General features: G+C 38.3%; 1 protein-coding gene across 9 annotated transcripts in view; it reads left to right on the forward strand.

The window, feature by feature from the left end:
• Positions 1-19,331, forward strand: part of DIP2A (disco interacting protein 2 homolog A) — a 131,455-nt gene that overhangs the window by 37,828 nt on the left and 74,296 nt on the right. For 5 of the 9 annotated variants that reach the window (XM_064452255.1, XM_064452259.1, XM_064452256.1 and 2 more), the window contains exons 3-4: positions 9,841-9,960; positions 18,981-19,100. In XM_064452255.1, the coding sequence (XP_064308325.1) occupies positions 9,841-9,960; positions 18,981-19,100 (240 nt within the window). Of the gene's footprint in view, positions 1-6,610; positions 6,688-6,727; positions 7,358-7,757; positions 7,948-9,840; positions 9,961-18,980; positions 19,101-19,331 lie in introns of those variants that run through there. The other 4 variants (XM_064452262.1, XM_064452261.1, XM_064452260.1 and 1 more) reach the window with 4 other exon arrangements.

Below are 19,331 nucleotides of genomic sequence, written 5' to 3' on the forward strand. Positions count from 1 at the left end.
TATATTTTTACATTATGTATGATACATCTAAAATATATTAAAATAGTATATTAAAAATACAATTCATATATATAGCAAAAATATAAATAATCAGCCACACTATTTTATATATAATGTTTTATATAGTATGTGTAATAATAAAAAACCAGCTATATAGTGCTATATATATATATATTTTTTATTTGCCTGTGTTTTACTTGTTTTTTTTCCTAGCTCTTGAATGTTTCAGGAGTCCAACCTTCCAGGTCTAAAGGAAAACCCAATGGTCAGCATTTGAGGCCAGCTGTCACATTGATTAGTTGTCAAATGCTGGTGGACTCAGACCAGTGTCTTGAGCACTGGTATTCCCTTGAGGCACACCTTCCATGCTGGTACTGGATTTGCAGATTGATCACTGTGTTCATTCATAAACTCAGAGACCTCCTCTTAGCCGAGGCACCTCAGGGTTATCAGGGCTTGAACGTTCTGTATTTCTGGAGAATAAAAGATGTGTGTAAGCTTCCCTTTCCTTGTTTCTGCCATTTGTGAGAACAATAAGAATAAATTCCAAGACTATTCTCTGAGGAAGTCCAAGACAGATCTTGGCGTGGTAGCTAGAACCAACCTGGGAGAACTCTGCTGTACTGGGAGAAGAAAAATAAAATTTCAGAGATTGTCTTGGGCAACGTAAGTGGTTTTTAGAAGTACTTAAATGTACTTCAAATGTACTTAAGTCCTTAAAAAAGAAATTGTTGGAAGAACCTGCTAGGACCTGGTGATCTTAGACTTAAGAACACTTCCAAGCCAAAGCAGAAGAAGCAAGATGAAGTCAAACATGGAAATGAAGCAATGTATTTTTCATCTAATCATTAGATGACAGAAGAGATTTCTATTGCCTTGAAGGTAACTGCTTCAGCTTGAGGCCATGCTTCTGCAATCAGCAGTGGATCTGCACAGAATAATCTGTAATATAGATGTGTTCCACATCAGCAATGTGATTGTAATTAGCCACAGCACACATGGTCTGTTCCTGTTAGGTTTCTTATGTCATGTCTGATTTAGTAGATGTTAAACAAATTTGGTACAAGAAGAAACCATCAGTGCCAAATTAAAACTTACCATTTCACCCCTGCTGCCTCTGATCATCTCTTCAACCATCAGGTTTCACATAAAAGTTCCAAATGTCCCATCTTCATCTTGGGCAAGTAAATCTTTAAGGTTGTTGCTTTTATGGATTAAATATGAAAGAAAATACATTAACCATAGTGCAACTGCCACTGCTGCTTATCTATTAGTGACAATATAACAAGTATAAAGAAAACAAATAGATATGTAAATACTAAATCAGATACACTTCTGCTTTATAAACTTGAAAAAACACACATTCTTCATTTTCCTCTTAGAGCTGTTATTGACAGGACATGGTGTGTTTGTCAACTGTAAATACTAATCCAGATTAATGCTAGTTTTGAGAAAGCTTATGTGAATGAAATCCTGGCATAAAATATGACCTAGAAAACCCAAGGTGTTTAAGCTCCTTGTATTACTCTAAGAAAAAAAAAACCCCAAGGTGTTAGCATATGAAGCTTTGCACTTCTCTTCTTGAGAGCTAACATCAACTTGCTGTCCTGGAGTTTTCCTGTGGTGTATTAAATTTAGACTTGCATGTCTCCAGTGTACTCTTTCACAGAGTAATAGTGTAACTAGTGAGACAAAAATCCCTGAATTGATTGTTATTAACAAAACCCAATTTCTAATATTCAGGATTTATAAAAATATTGAAATGCAAAAAACCCCCAAACCTCTGTATAGCAGCCAATCACAGGTTATTTTATTGAGTTAAAAGCAAAGCTAAATGTTGCATTTTATAAATATCAAGTAACTTGAGCATATAGCTTCTTTTTAATACAACAAAACCTTGCCTCTGAGTATTGCAAGATCGAGTTGTCATTCAGTCGTACCAATTAAGCCAACTTTTCATAGTGCTTTAACCTGAGACAAATTAATGTGTACAGAGACATCCTTCACTTCTGTTACTAATACTGTCTTATATTTAAGTTGGAGAATAATTAAGATAGTCTTAAAGGAAACAAGCTGATCATATTTTTTATTAAAACACATGGTTCTTCAGACTTTTTAAAATAAAGACAAGTGATTTTAGCTTGTTCTCCTTAGAGATCTATGAAAGCTCTTTGGGGCCTAAGACATAAATGCTGTTCAGTGTCATTTACTCATCTGTATGTTCCCAAGAGCTGATATTTTCTACTGCATTAACATCTTTATCAGTGAGGGCTTTATAAAGGTGGTTTGAAATTTTAAAGCATCATGAGTATCATTAACGGTAATATTGCTTGTGAGCCATATACAAGCTGATTTTGCCAACAGGAGTTTTGTAAGCAGATAAATGTTCTACCTACTGGTATGTCTGGTAAAGTGAAATACCTACAGATGCACAGGAATTCTATAATAAAGGAATTATACCTAAAATCAAGGGTGGTTTTCTCCTATTCTTGTTTACTTTGTCCCAGCTATTACTGGTTCTAATAAAAGGTACTGTGTTTCTGCATAAACTTTGTGATTTGGTTTGCAGTTTCCTCTGTTCCAGTTTTATCACTTACAGCTTTCCTTTGTTTGGGTCATTAAACCCCCTGAAATATTAAAACACATGTAAGGTGTTACTCCTTTTTCTCACATTGTTGTTCTTGAAAACGAACTGACTTTGGCTTCAAGGCACAGTCAAAAGAAAGGGTTTTTATGTGCAAGCAGATCAGGGGAAGAGTTTATTCTTCCATATAAGCAGGGTTATGTAAGCTGGATGGCTGCTCCAGAGAGTTATGTTGCAAAACGCCTCAAAATACTTGCAGAAGGGTGCAGTAATGGTAAATATTAATTAGTTTAACAGCTGAGAGGTTTGACAAAGGGCTTATCATAAGCAAACCTCCAGAGAGGAGTGCCAGCCAACTTTTCTAGCTCATGTAGAGTTTTCCCCTTTGCTTAAACCTGGTGTTAGTAACTACACCCTGGCCAATTCATTGAGTACTGTCTGAGCAATGAAAGCAACCATAACATCCTTTCCATTTGATGTGCTGTGCTGAGTAGGCGATTGTGTTGGGTATTAGCTGAGGGACTTCTGCTCTGAACAAGTGCAGGTGCTGCTTCATTCCTCCTATGTTAGTTATTTCTGCTGAAATTCCCTCTGGGGAAGTTGAAATGCAAGACTGGAATGGGAGATGGTCCGATGTGGGTGTTTCTGGCTCTTGCCTGTGGTACAGGTCCCCAGTCTCCATCATCTCATAGGCAGTACTGTGGGAGCATTAGTTTTGGTAAAGCTTCAGCAAAAGTTGCTTGGAAGAGACTTAGAGAAAAAAAATACAGAGAGAATGGGGAGCCTCACTGAAAGAGAAGAGATGACTGTGTGGTAAAGGAAAATCATGTTTTGCTTGGAGGGAAGGGGAGGAGACATTTAAAAGTGAAACCTCTAAAACAGAAGACAAGTCTGTCCTCTAATTTTTAAGATGAAGCTAGGGGATAGCGTTAACAGCCATGACTCTTAATTTTGCTTCCTTACACTTGTAGATGCTCTGTTGCTTACTGTGCTGTTGCTTATTTTTCCACAAGCTTACAAATTTCAATTAACTGGAAGCATTTTTTTGTTTGTTTCATGGTTTTTCTCAGGCATATGTCTCCATCTCCTGGTGTAATTATGAGTCCTTTGCCAGGAATGATTATGCTACCATGAAGGTGTTTGTCTTCAGGTTCCTTTCTAAAGAGTTCCGGTTGTAACTGCAAAACCTCTTCCCTACCTTACTGCTGTCTGCATTAACTCACTGCTGGTTTATCTCCAGTATTTTGTAAGGCCGTGTTCAGATATGTTGTCAGATCTTTTCACCTTTACACCCAGGTGGCAAGTCATCACACAGTCCTCTATGATACTGTTAGAAATCTAAACAGTTGGTTCATGGTGGAAACACCTAACAAAGTAGTTCCCTCTTTCTTGCACCTAGAGAGGTAGCTATCAAGTCAAAAGTAAATTTGGCCATTTTACCAAGCAGACACTTAATGGAATAATTTCTCTTCATTAGGTTGCTGCAGTCTTGCATGGAAACTTTTCTTCTCCATTAGGGCTGCTACTATGGAAACAGGATTTCTCTGTGATGCCCCTGAATTATCTTGTTGGACCTTCTTTCCTTTACAGTTTAGTGGGAAATAACTGAATCTAAAATCCTATTTAAAGAATTTGGGAATTAATATGACTGTTACTGTGGAGCTGTACTTAAGCTAGGTACACATTAGTACAGCCATGCAGCTTTGCTTGAGAAGACTCTGAGGAGTATGAGGTACCCTTGTGATGGTGAAATAAAGGGGTTATATGTAGGTACCTCATGTGTAGGTGCTACACAATGATGCATGAAGTGGTACTAATGGGGAAGGAGAGGCTGTTTTGGGTACACCTGCTCCTGCTCCTTGCATACATTAATGAATGCCTGAAAAACCTGTGAGGAAAGACCTTACCTGTTCTTATAGACCACCTGTCTCTAACTAGGAAACTCCTGAAGCTCCCTCTCATTCAGGGCAGGCAGAGGGAACCAAAAAACCACTGCAGTCCTTGGTGAAAACCTCCCTCATTTGGTAGGGGCCCTATGTGAGTGTGGGTGGTAAACCGACTGCAATGGAGAAACATGAACAGGTCTGTAGGGCTTGGATCCATGGAGAGGGAGTGGAAACCAGAGGCAGGGTTGGAGGAGATGGGCGAAGAGCCTGGAAGGGAGGGCGGGAGGGCCAGTAAGTGAAGTAGTAAGTGATGCAGACTGGACAGCTAGCCACTGTCTTTGGGTAGTGCAGGGTACCATGTGCGGACAAGACAGCAGAGGGGAACTAGAGCAGGGCTGGACAGACCGAAAGGTTGCCCTAGAGCCAGACCAGAAGTTTCCCACACTTGTTTTATTCTGTGCCTTGTCATACCTCTTTTCCTGTCTTTTACTGCTTTGAACCTGGTGGTTGTCTTTTGTTCCTTATTTCTAGATCCAGTTCAACAGCTGCAGAAAGGTTTAACAGTATATGAAGAGCCTAAAGTGTCCTCTTCGGCTTCACTCTTCCCTTCTCCTCTCTGCAAAGCTCTTTAATATGAAACATTATCTTCTGCAGACTGTGGATGTTTGGAGGTGTGATACGTAACTGAGTAGCAATGGAAGTAAAACTGAGATGAGGGAATTGTTGTCATGCTCTTTTAATTTCCTTGGGTTTACTTTTCAATTTACCATTAAAACTTGGAAGACAATACTTTTGAAAGGTTCAGGTGGTAAACTGGTCCAGTTTATATAGATTAACCTAACTGAAATTACTTTGTCTGAATTCCTGTTTCGGGAAGTAAATTTCAAGATCAGCCTTTTTGTGAAGGTAATTAGATCTGAATGTCTAACAGCTCTTAGAAATAAGAGTTTGCTGAGACATTGGTGAAAGTCTTTAAAAACCATTTGATTTGACGTTAAGACGTCACATCTTATGCAGATGAGATGAAAGAGGCAATAGGGCAACTGTTCTGCATGTGGTTGCCCAGGAGAGTCCTCTAGCAATAGAGGTTGTGCTTTTGCTGAGTATGTTTTTGAAATTTTTACCTCTGCCTATCTGATGCCAGATGTGTTCAGCTAGGCATCCTCCGCAGCAATGCTAGCAAAGAGTCTCCATTGTACTGTCAGCTGTTCAGTGCTTTTGTAGGAAAATAATTTTGCTTGTATAAATCAAAATTTCTAGGAAGTGTCAGTGTTAGTCTTGATTCTCCAGTGTTACTGGATGGAAAAATAGAGTTATAATTCAAATATTAACTTTCATTTAATCCTCTAGAAGCAAATTGTTCAGTTAATTGTAATAAGCAGCTTCTTTAAGATGACTTAATTCTTGCTAGCTTTGGGTAAGTCAGAAATGGATAAAATATAGCAATAGTGGATCAAGTGTCTTCAGTGTGTGTGTGTTTCTAAAAATGTTACTTTTTTAAAGATCTTAAGTGTGAAGAGGGGGAGCAGGTAGCCTAATTATGCAGCTGCTTTTACAGAAGGCTACGGCAGTGATTTACATAGTACCAGAATAAATTAATAAGCTTGTGTTAATTAATAAGCTTGTGGAGCAGGACTTTTCTGGCACATAACTGTGTAGCCTAAGAGTTAGGTGCAATATCTTACTCTTTTTACCAAAAAGTGATGGTTTTCAGACTCATCCATGGTATTTTTTCACTATGATGTGAAACTTTCTTTGAGAAAGTGAAAAGGGAGATTTACCTGAAGAAAAACAGTTGTGGTTTCCAACAGGGCCACTGATTTTGTGCCTCATCTTAATGTAAAGGGAACTTCTGAGATTTATTGATACATATCACAATACAGCTGCCCTAACTCTGATCCACAAAAATCTGTTCCGTAAGTGTTGGAGGAGGAGAGGATTCTGTTTTTGGAGTTGGTAAGCTTTCATGCACTCTTATGCTTGTTTGGGGTCCCTTGTCTTCCCCAGTCCCTCTCCCCCCAGTACTTGTGTGGCCAAATAGCAATGCTCAAGTTGCACATGCCTCAGAAGCATCCCACATGCAGCTTGTCATCTGCTGATTGATTATTGCACTTAACTCATTTTCCATCTTATTTCCCCCAGATATTTAAGGGCTAAACCCTTGTGCCAGGTGTAGCAGTGTCATCGATAACAAATTATGCTGACCAGCTTTGCCAGGTACATGGGATCACACAGTGGGAAAAGGGCTTGGTAATGGTCTTTTGAGTCCTGATTCCAAGCCTCTGTAGTTATTTGCTTACATACCAGTTACAGGAGTTCAAAATGGGGATTCATGGGCTGTACCATGCCCAGGGAGAGAGACAGGTTTGGAAAGCTGGGTACTGAACTGTAAGACTGGAATATGTAACAGTAAGGAATTATAAGTAGAGCATTAATCTCTTCTTCTACTTACAACTAATAACTCTCTTTGGAGGAAAAAATGGTACCACAAAATAATCTCCTCTTTTGTTGTCGTCTTCACCCAAGGTCCCTTGTGGCAAGATCACACAATGACCTGATGCTTGTGCCAAGTGACCTTCCTAATGTAGATACGCTGTTACCCGAAAATTTCATAAAGAGGCAATCTATTTTAGGGAGACTCCCAGCTCAGCTGCTTTTCCTGTTGTGTTTTTCACCACATTTGTTACCATGTTATCTATTTGCATCTGCTCTTTTTTGGCTCAGGCTTTGAAGAGAGCCTCAATCTTTTTAATGAAATATGAAGTTGTTTGCTGTTTCCAGATCAATAAATCTCACTGGACTCTTGATTTGTGGTCATGTAAAACTCTTGATGACATAAAACGTAAACTACAATTCTCAAGTGTTTTCACTGCTCTTTGAGTATCAGGTATGTTGAATCAATTCAGTTGGTAGACTAAATTTGCGTTTCTTTTAGAAACAGGATTCTGCTAAAGTGTTTCAGGGAATGTTACCTCTTTATATTGGGTAGTGTTGAAACATCATGTGCTTACTCAGCTCCATATTCAACTGCTGTCTGTTGAGGAGACTTCAGTTTCTTTACTGGCCTGTCTCATTTCCCTTACTGGGAAATGCATTTGATGTTACTTAGCCTGTCATCTACTTGAAAAGCTTTACTTTTGGAGAGTAGGAAAACTCCATTAAGTGAGAACATGTTTGTTCTTCCTTGTAAATTGTAAAAGAGAGGGCATGTCTCTGGAGTTGGATTAATTTCTAAAAGCTTAGATCTGTGTGATTTATTAAATGTTCCTTTCTTCTCTGTTACTTAGGCTCATATTTTTTCCCCACATCGCCCCCCTGAACTCATGGCTAACTTAAAGTTGCCTTTTCAACATCCAGAGGGGTTAACTCTCAGCTGCAAATGGGGATGGAAAAGGGATTACAGAGTGCATTCACCTAGTGCTGTTAACAGATACCTAAGAAAGCTGATGTGTAGCAACTGATCCAGTCAGGAAGATGGTAAAACACTTTTCCACAGGATATTATATTTAAAGAGTGTATTTTAAAGTTAGTTTTGATTAGTTGAGGTAGAACTGGTATATTTAATCCAATTACTGTTTGAAAACTTACGCTTCAAATGTGAGGACCATGTCTTACGGAAAGGTCTTAATACAAATATCTCTTAATCGCTGGATTTATTAATACTTAATTACCAGTTTCTTTCCTGGTATATGCCCAGGGGGAAGGGAACAAAAACCCCATGAGAGAAAGAAGAATCCTTTCTTACTTGTTAAAGAGCAAGCTTTACTTCCAAAAGAACTGGCCGGGATTCCTCTTGAGTGATGTCTTCAGTTCAGTGAAAGCTGCTTTCTGTAAATATTTGCATTTTGAAAATGTTCTTTCTAGTTCTAGCAAGACTTAAGGGCAGGTAGGAAAGCAGAAGCTCTTCAAGGGAAGGAAATAGTAAAATGAAAGATTCACTCAACCCTATATGGTACAAGGGCTAGAAACAATAAACTTGGTACAGCAGATCTTACATGGCTAAGGAAAGTTTACTATTAAACACAACACTAAGCTAAATAGACATATAAGAACATAAATTTATGATAGGTCCATACAAAAAAACACCTTCCGACTGCGTTGTAATTTTACACCTTTTGAACTTTGCATGTAGTGGCTGTTGCACTTCTGAAGGGGATCATTCACCGGTCTTAAAACAGTACAAACTGAAGTGTTCTTTGTTCCTTACATTCCTCTGGCCTCTTGAGGCTGTGTGTGACGTGGGATTCTCAAAGTACCTGCAGAGGTTACAGGTCTTTGTTTTGTACTTTAAGTGTATAGGTATAGTAGATGAGAAAATACAATTGCAAGTGTAAGTTCCTAGCCCAAATTTGTATAGTCATTTGCAGATGCATCAAGAGCCAGCAGGGAGTCTTCTCCTTTGGGGGGTTGGGGAGTGGTAGGGAATATTTAATAGTTACTGTCTGCCCTCTTGATTACATTCTTGCATAACAGAAATAAGAAGAGGTGAAATTCATCTTTCTGAACCTTAGCGAGTCTAAAGGTAGGCACCTGCTCTAGGTTATCTGTCTAGAGCCCTGTTCTAGACAGGTGCAGCGGAAACAGCTAGAGAGCAGTTCAGTTCCTCTTATTTTTGTTACCCTTTATGCGAATGGGAAGATCTGTAATCCTTTAACAAGTATATGAAGTACCCAACCAACCTAGGTCAGAGCAGTAGTTTTTGGACAGCTGAAGCTGACAGAGTAATTCTGCCCTTAATATCTGCAAAGTTATTGTTAGAGAATTGGGGAGTTTTTATAAAACGTGAATCTCTTCACATTTGTGAGTGATTGTTCTGTGAATGTTGTTCTGTTAAATGGGAATAGATCAAACAGACATCTGCATTCCTAAATTTTACTCTGATTACCTGTCTTGTGTTTAGACTCAAAAGAAATTTGACAGAATAGTTCAAGTTTTATTTAAAAGGTGGAACAGTATCATCTTGTCTCTTCAGGATCTCCAGGTCCAAAGTGTAATTGTAACCATCTCTGCAGCATTTTGCTTGATGTCTAGCAGTAAGCTGGGAGAGGATTGGTTCCCTCTCCTCCCTCTGCATGGATCTGGCATACAGCATACTTAATGAGACAACCGTTAACTTCTGCAAGGAGCAAAGGAGCTTTTCTGTTTTTCAGAAGTGTTTCTTATCTTCTGTGTGGAATGCTTATCAGATCAAGCTAGATTTTAGTTTAAATAATCTAAAATGCAGTTGGAAGAGATTTTTTTAAAGGTATAGGCTTAGGGCACCAGTTGAACTTGTAAGTAGGTGTCAAGGGTGGTAAAAGAATGTAGACATGGGTAGCAGATGTTTTATTTGCAAACCTGAATTTGTACTGAAATAAAACTATATTTCAGGTGTGGATCCATCCCTGCAAGCAGAGAACAGAGTCTCAGGCTCTTCACAAGCTACCACTTCTGTATCTAAACAACAGAAATCTCGTTCTACCAACTCGAGGGATGAGCGCTTCCGATCTGGTAAGGAAAAGAAATGTAGCTAAAACATCAGGTGTCTTCAGAGGAACAGTGTACCACTAAAGTAGCACCTACACCTAACAAAAAAGTTGAAAGTGCTTTGGAAGAAGGGAAGGGCTGATAAATATTTTTCAAGTAGCTTTTTGTATTTCTGTGCTTGAGTGGTTTTGTTAGAATCCGGAATGGAGGAAATGCAAGGAGGGAAAGAAATTGTAGACGTGCCTTCTAATGTTTTTCTTATTGTGAATTTTACACCATGCTTACCAATTTTCTTCTGTTTGCTGATTGGATTTCAGATCTGTGGAACAGTTACGTAAACATTTAGAAGGCTACAGTGTGTGGATGGGTTTGGTCTTTTTTTCCGCTTGATTGGTTGGGCTATTTTTTTAAATGAAGCTCACTTTCAAATTTTGTTAAAGGGAGCTCCCTTTCAAATATTTCCTGGTTTAAAGCAAGTGCACAAAAAAGGGAAATGTCACAATGGATATTCTGCTTAATTTTAAATGGATGCCACTGTGACAAACCTGTTTTGGAAATTTCTGTGAAAATTTCAATATCCTCATCACATCCTGTTTCCATTGTTACTCTTCAGGTGGTTGAAGTACACTGTTTCCCTCTGAAATTCCTTGTCACAATAGTGAGAAAAGGCAAGGCAGGTGTTTGGAAGCTTTTCTCTACTAAATACCTTTGTACTTTTAACAGGAAATTTTTCTGTTTGTTTTCCAGCGTGATTATATGTCTTGGGTTTAGGGATGAAAAGTGCAAGTAATGGCATGCACTGCACATCCTTAATATGTTGTTGATCTTGCGTCACCTTGCTTTGCAACTGTTTGGGCATAGTTGTTATTCCATCATATTTGTATTGCTGACATTAAAAACCTTGCTCCAGAAATATGGGTTTCTTATAAACAACTGAAGGATGAATGAGACTTCTTAAATATTCTGACGATATATATGGACTCGTGAGGAAGATTCATGTATTCGGCTACACCAAGAAGAAACTTCTGAATGTCAGGGAAGATTACATAGTATCAAAATTAACTAAATTATGTGTTTAAGAGTATATACAAATTGGTCATTTAAATTTATTTTTCCATTTCAAATGTATCATCAATATAATTCTACTGTTAAGTATATACCAGAAAAAAAAAAAACAAACAGCTTTAGGGGTTAAATTACAGCCATGATTTCCAAGTTACTTTGTGAGCAAGTAGATTGCAAATAAATTACAAGCAGAGTCACAGCTACAACAGGGAATGCTTGGGAACCATTAGCTGAGAGAGCTGGGAGGGTCTAGAGCAATATGCTGTATACACGGACAATTTTCCTGTCTCAGAGCCTCAGATGTCCTATTTAATTTGCACCAAGGATACTTAAAAAACCAAACAGACAAACAAGAAGGAAGCAAACAACTCTGCCATATTACTGGTATTGTTTGGGGGATGTTTGGCATAAGGTTTCTTAACTAGTCCTACAGTGCAACACTTGTAAAAATGGGTGGATATTAACAAGTTCAGCTAGCGTACTTGCTTATGAATAGATGTGGCTTTTAAATGTTAGTCTAACTACCAGTGCTAATTATCAGTGCTTCCTCTTTTCCTAGAGCTGATATTTCTATGGCCTTGTTGATTTCAAAATTCTTTAAATGGACTTTCAGTGATTCTGAAGTATTGCTCGCAGTCTCATCAGTCTAAAGCTCAGCTGATATTTTTATGTCTCAATATGAGTATTTCTGAATGACCATAAGTGTTCAGGCAATCCTGCCAGTAGACAGTTACTCAAGATGAGGCCTGATGTGTAGGGGTTTTAGGTTATTTTTTGTACTTATCACTGGCCAGTGCCAAAACCCTAGGTAGTACTTCATGTGAACTGCCATGTACCTCTGTGGTTTGCCATCACTGCTCTGCTAACTCATGTTTCATTAAAAATTCTTGCCTAGACTGTGTTCTTCACTTTGAAGTTTAAACTCTCAGGGAAAAAATTTTTAGTTGTAACACATAAAATTGGATTTCTTCTTCCCATTAGTGGTATATGACAAGGCTTAGTGTATCAAAACCAAGTAGTTAGGTGATACCAAAACCAAACAGTGATGGTTTTGCTTGGCTTGATATAGGTTGAACTTATCTCTATACAGTGTAATGTAGATACAGGTTTCAGAAGGCAATATCTTTTCCCCTTTTACCTCTCCAATTTTAGAAAAAAAATCTTCAGATTTACTGCATTAGTGGTTCTCTATCTCAACGTAGAGATGGACTGAAAGAAAAAAACAAAGTGTTTGTTGCATGTGTTTTTCCTCTTTGAAAGTATTACTACTTGGATTCTAATAGATGTTGAATTGTCTCGTTCGAGTCTGAAAACACTTCACGTGGGTGTTGATACTGTTTTACATGGCTACTCATGCTGTGAGATGTATGTATACGTAGAACCTGAAGAGAAATGCTGGCAAGGCATCTCAGAAAACCCCTGTTACTGCAAAGTAGCTTCACTTTGTTCCTCCCAATACTTTGGCATAAAAAGAGTCACAGTTTTGCTTCACAAAGCAGTCCCAGTTTATCTGAGAAATTCTAGCTATGCTAAAAGCATTTTCTACCTAAAAAAAAGATGTTCACCACCACCAGCTGGAAATGTTGCTACGTTTTTAAATTTCCCTGTATATTCACACATGTTACCTATTGTAAAGGATAAACAGCTTTAGACTATAATTGTGGATACTGCATGGAATTGATTCTTCTATCAGTTGCATGCCTTATTTGTTCTTTAGGCTTCTGGGGGGAGTGGAGGGTATGGTGATTCTTCTTTTTTTATTTCCTTCCAGTCTTTAGTTTCTTTTTTCCTTTCTTTGCATATCATCAGTTCTGCTGTGTCCTTTTCAAGAGTAGCTGATGAGGGTGGAATGCAACTTTTCATAGAACAGGATTGCTTTCTGGAGCAATTATAGCTGTTTTAGAACCATCAACATAAATTACCTAAAATAAGCCAGCGAAACACTTTTGCCTTTTTATGCAATTAATCTGCCATTTACCAGCTGTAAGCACATGTTTTAGTAGTTTCCCTGAGTTGTTGTCCACTTAAATTAACTACAGTTTTTATCATCCACATATTTTTGTCTTCAAGCAGTAAATATTAAAAAAAAAAAAATTCCCAGCAGTGAATACCATCAGTAAATGCTGTAGGCTGCTAAGGTACCTAAGAGTTTGTGGAACAGCAGTTAACTTCACAGTTTTGTTGTGTTAGATGAAGACAGTGTGAAAGTGAGAAATGCAGACACTTTGCAAGCATTTGTCCACGGTAATCGCTAAGACCCTCATACCTTCAATTCAGGGGATACTTGGTGATGGGTCTATTGCTATTGCTACTGGCTTTTCTTTCAGGGGGGATGTGTGGTTTCTGGGGAGGCACTGTGCCTTCTCTTACGTTCAGTCCCACTGCTGCCTGGTTTTAGATAAGAACACAAATGAGTTAGCTGGTAAGCCTTTAGAGTGTCTGAAGAAGCTTTCTCAGCAGCTATTCTTTCTCTCTTCCCACTTCTGCACTTTTTTCTGGTTGCTGTTCTTCAGCCTGTTTGAGATACAGCTGTAATATACAGACTGTTGTGCCAGCTTGCCTGGAACAGGATACAAAGATGTATTTGGGGAACTGTTCCAGATGAGGAACAAGTCTGCTTAGCATTCAGGTGTGATACCTGTACAGCAGCATGTAGTATACAGCAGCCCTTTCCCCTGGCCTTTTGCCCTTTCCCCTCATAGAGGTTGATCCTGCACTGATCCTTTGTGCTCTACCAGCCTTCCTGGAATCATACTGTCTTTTTAAAAATTATTCTTACTTTTTTCTTTTTTAACTGGCAGTCCTTGTCGCAAGGATGCAATCACATGGGGTGCTAGTTTGCAGCAGCCATTTGTAGAGGCAGACAGTGCTGGTTGCTTTAGTTGCTGGTATTTGGAGATTTGGAGATTCTGTGAGCAGAAGGGAAACTGGTCAACCTACGAATGCCTTTTTTTTTTTTTTTCTTCGAACAGCTGTAGAAATTCTTCCTCCTGTGCCTAAGGCAGGAACAAGAATCAGAGGCTGATAAACAAGCAGAGTCTACAAACAGGAAAGAAAAATGCTCTTCTAATAGCTGGAGGGTTTAGGGTATAAGAGTTTTGGTGATTTATAGTCCACAAATTATTTGTTAGTTTTCCTCCCCCATCCTTTCTTAAGGACACGTAGATGGAAAGAAAATGAGGTACCTAAAATGGGAAAGATTATGTGGTTTACTGCAACGAAGGAAGAAAAAAATGTGTTGAATCAATAATAAATTGTTGATGGTTGCTTGCAGCTTAATAAAGTACAGAAACACAGAACTTTTTTTCAAGACTTTCTTCTGCTTTTGGATGGCAGAATATGGGGTTTTTTTCCCTTTGGTATGCATAATCTTCATGTTAATAAGATGCTGGGCTTGCTGTTCACCTCTCTTAGTGTTCACCCTTGAACATTTGTGTCCCTCTTCTCAGAAGTATGATGTAATACAGACAACATTGGATCTGATTTTAATGACTATTTAATCCACTGAAGAAAACTGAAGTCCACAGTTCTTACATGTTAAATCAGTTTCGCAGTAAATTTTTGAGAATTTAATAATAGACAATGGTAGAAAGCTTCTTTTTGCAATTCCCGTATCCACTTAAACTGTAATTTATGACTTTTTGTCCCCTAAATGTTCTGCTGCTTTAAAATTGTTCCATTCCTTTTACTTTTTTTAGTGAAGTCTCTTTCATCCTGTGCATAATGTAGAAAAGCTCTTAAAGGAAATGTGGAATAGGAACGAAGCATTCCAGGGAAGTGAAACCGATTACTTAATTTATTTGGCTGAGAGAGGATGGTCCTACCCAGTTGTTATCCAAGGACAAGATATTAAAAGAAAAATTTCAAGCTGGAAATAGATCTCAATCAGTACAGAAGGAACTGATGAGTTAAATCAGCACTATAAAAATAAAACATGAAACAGAATAAAAATTTATCCTGTCTTCTGGATGCATTTTTATCATTTAATCTAGTATTTTCCAGGTTTTGAGGTGGGAGCAGGAGAGCTAGAGGAGAAGGTGCTGATTTTGCCCTCTGGAAATTGAATGAAAAGTAGTTCCCATGCTTGCTACCACAAACTGTGTGATGTTATGACCTTTCCTACTCTTTGTTAAAATGCCTCAGTACACCCTTGCCTCAAGCTAGTCCTTTCCATTCCCCAAATACACAACTAGCTAAGAATGCTTTCATTTTTTAATCTGCAAAAGTGTTTAATAACTTAATGAATTTATATACAGACTATAAATATTGTGTGTTATTTTTCTCCTTTGAAAGAACTTTTCTGGAGGAAAAACATTTGTTATGTTTGTTATGTTACCCTGCTTCCTACCAGATGTTAATGTAACAAAGGTGTCTTCTAAATTATATATAGGCATATGCATTGTTGAAGTGAATGCATCTAATAGTTGCCATCATTTTCTAAAACATGCAGTTCGGTTTTGACTGAAAGTTCTGCTGTGGAAATGAGTCCTCCAGAGTTTGCATTTTGCCCCGAACTTTTAAGGCTGCAAAAATAACCTTTAATTTAAGTAACATTCTCAAGTCTATGGATAGCAGTAAGGTCCCTGGTGCATTGAAGTAACACAGCAAATCAAAAAGTGTGTTGAGTTCTGCTTAAACTTTCTGGAGTTTTGTGAAATTGAGAGGTTTGCTTCTGGGTATCCGTGAGAATAAACTTCAACAGTGGACATTTACAGCACAGGGAGGGGGGAAGTCCAAACCTATAGATCAGGAGAAACCAACTTGACAAAAAACAGTAGCCCAGATGTGGGGAAGGGAGGCAGGGAGACATAGGGAGAGGATAATGAATTTTAAAATTCATAAAACATTGTTCATAGCTCCTTGGTGTGAAGGACAGCAACAAAAATCTAACATGGTGTCCAATAAAAAAAAAAATTGTCTCAAAAGACAGATGTTTAAGACGTGATTTTTTTTTTCTTCCTTCATAACAGCATTGCCCTTGAACCTCATAGGTTAGTTGCACAAAATGTTCTTATTTGAGACAAGTATCTACCTAGTAAATTCCTAAGTCTTGTAAGAACATATAGGTGGTATAATATATTTTAAACACAACACTGAACAGATTATCTGGGGGGAGCTAGAGACTTGAAAATTGACATTGTTACCGCAAAGCACTAGGTGGTGTCTGGGACCATACGCACAGGGCTTATTTCAATTTTTCTGATCCTTTTGGCCAGGCTGAAGGAAACAATTTGTTTCTCATTTGGATCAGTGACTAAGGAAACCAGCTTCCTGATTTTTGGTTAAGAGTGGATTGGGGTTTTTTTTCTGGCATTTCTCTTAAAGGTGCTGTGCTCTTCCAGTTCTGGGGTTTTAACTTCTCTCATGCTGTCTCTTTGCAGTAAATCGTGCTGTGTAGTCAGGGACCAAAAGTTAGAAGCCTGAAGTAGATTGGTGTGAACATACCTTGGAGCAGTAGGGATTTTAATGTGTGGAAATGGAACAGTTTTCATCTAACATAGGAAAAGATGTCAGATTGAGCTCTGGTGATTTTTGTCTCATTTATTTAAGAATAGAAGTTCTGAAAGAAAGTAATCTGCCAGTATCTGTGGTTGGAGTTGGTTAGAAATATATTGCATGAAGCATCCTCTGGTGAGGTCATACTTCTGAGTTTATGGGCAGCATTTGTAATCTGTTTTTGAGATGGAGAATTGAATAGTTGTCCCCGAAGTGTCAGGGACACAGCTGCCTTTGGAAAGCATTTTGTGCCAAAGCTTCCTGCAGGCTCACATGAATGGGCTGTGCTTTGCTGTTTTGTAGCCTTTCACTCTCTGGGTTGCTCAAAAATCTTTTCTGATTTTCATTTAAATATATACTGATTAGCTTTCCTCTGAGCTATCTATTGCTTTGTCAAAATAAACTGGAATTGATCAGTGTATTTAAAATAAATTAGGAAGAACCTCAGGCTAAGCACAACCAAAGCAGGTTCAGGACTAGTTCCAGAAATGGTACCATTCCTTTTTAAAAAGGTACAGCAAAATATGGAGCTTTACTGGTAGTAGTCATCAAGGTTAATCCCTACTGCTATGGGGCAGACAAATTACTTTTTTTTTTTTAAATATGTAAGTTGGCAAGTGTATGTATGTCACATTTGAGTTTCATACCTACAAGTTATCAACCTGTATGTATTTTCATCCTTAGATGGATACTTAATGAAAGAATACTTTTTTTACACAATTGAAGTGTCTTTCCATAATTGTTGTATAGCAGCTTCCATGTAAAAGAAATGTGGTAAGACAAAAGCATAATCATAATACTTGCTTTTGGGCCCTTTGTAGCTATGTGTAAGTGTATACATTTGTCGTGGTTTAGCCCCAGTCAGCTACGAAGCACCACGCAGCCGCCCGCTCACTCCCCCCTGGTGGGACGGGGGAGAGAATCGGAAGAGTAAAAGTGAGGCAACTCATGGTTTGGGATAAAGACAGTTTAACAGGTAAAGCAAAAGCTGCGCGCGGAAGCAAAGCAAAACAAGGAATTCATTCACTACGTCCCATGGGCAGGCCGGTGCTCAGCCGTCTCCAGGAAAGCATGGCTCCATCATGCATAACAGTTACTTGGGAAGACAAACACCATTATTCCAAACGTCCCCCCATTCCTCTTTCTTCCCCCAGCTTTATATACTGAGTATGACGTCATATGGTATGGAATATCCCACTAGTCAGTTTGGGTCAGCTGTCCTGGCTGTGCCCCCTCCCAGCTTCTTGTGCGCCCAGCAGAGCACGGGGAGCTGAAAAAGTCCTTGACCAGTGTAAGTGCTACTTAGCAACAACTAAAACATCTCCACATTATTACCACCGTTTCCAGCAAAAATCCAAAACATAGTCCCATACTAGCTACTATGAAGAAATTTAACTCTATCCCAGCTGAAACCAGGACAATGTTCTACTTGTTTTCATGAGTTTGAATCTTAGGTCATAAGTTAAAGTATATTTTTGGTCTGCCTCTTTTCTCCTTGAGAACTGTTCACTTACAATTAATTTTCTTTCCTCGTAAGTTTTAGCTTTTGACACCATTGAAAGATATATGTCAAACAGAAAGATCTGCTGAAGGCAATTTAGAATTACTTGAATACATTAAATTTTATCTGCAGTGTGGTCTTGACTGAACACTAAATTCCTCTTTAATTTCAGTTTTGGCTTAAAAGTAAGAATAGTTAAAATATACTCCATGAGTATATTAGGGAAATTTTTGCTTTCAAGAAGGTGAAAATACTTTGTGTCTCTTCCCTAATTCTTTATACACATTTAGCCTCTTCTTTCTGTTTTTCACTTGCATTCTTTTGTGAGATTTCAAGTTATACTTTTTCAGTTCTTTTCCCATTGTGGATTCTGAAGGATGAAGAGTCCAGTGCTGTTGCCAATTTATACTATCTGTGTTGAAATTTCCCCCCAAAATGAAAATAGTTCTGAGCTATGATTTAATGTGCTAGATATTCTGTAACTTCAGCATTGCTGTTCAGGGTGTTCTTCCTAAATGATACTCAAAAAGCCTTTTCAAGCTGATTTTGTGAGGAAAATATATCAACTTGACCCTGCTTAGATCCTCCCTTAACTTCTGAAACCATTGCTTCTGAGCTGAATTCGAGTGGGAGGCAGGCATATTTATTCAGTCCTGCTAAACACCATTGAAGGAGAAACAATTGATTAGAGTTGTCACAGCTTCAGAATTGAAAACCATGTTATTGTATTTTCCATGTTACTGTAGTTTAGCTTTGGAACTTTCTGGTCTCCAGGAGGTGCTGCTGCCTCTAAAGATGCGAACCTGCTCCTTTCTGCAAGCTAAGCAATTGGGCTAAACAGGACTAAAGCCATAAGGGCCATCATGTGTGATTCAGCCTTTGGATTTGAGCTGTGAAAGATGGCATTGATGCTTTCTATGTTTTTAGAAAGAAATAATGATTGAATTTAATCTCTTAACCTTTTTGTTTGTTTTCTATATAGATGTCCACACTGAAGCAGTACAAGCAGCACTCGCAAAATACAAAGAGAGAAAAATGCCCATGCCTTCAAAAAGACGGTCTGTTCTTGTGCACTCTTTGGTAGAAACGTACACACCTCCAGGTACTATTGAGTTAACGTATGTAAATCTTGCCAGGTGAACGTGATAGTAAAATACAAAGAGCATATGCTTTGTTCTGCTCAACTGTAAGTATGTTGCACTAAGCTTCGTCTGTATTCGTGGCTGTGTTTCCTGATAATCAGGTGTTGGTTGGATTTGTTCTTTGATGTCTTTCCTCAAGATTTTTAGTGTCTCATCTGGAGATACTGTAGCTGCTAAAGGTACACTTGAAA

Source organism: Phalacrocorax carbo, chromosome 5, assembly GCF_963921805.1.
Source record: "Phalacrocorax carbo chromosome 5, bPhaCar2.1, whole genome shotgun sequence".
NCBI classification, from domain to species: domain Eukaryota; kingdom Metazoa; phylum Chordata; class Aves; order Suliformes; family Phalacrocoracidae; genus Phalacrocorax; species Phalacrocorax carbo.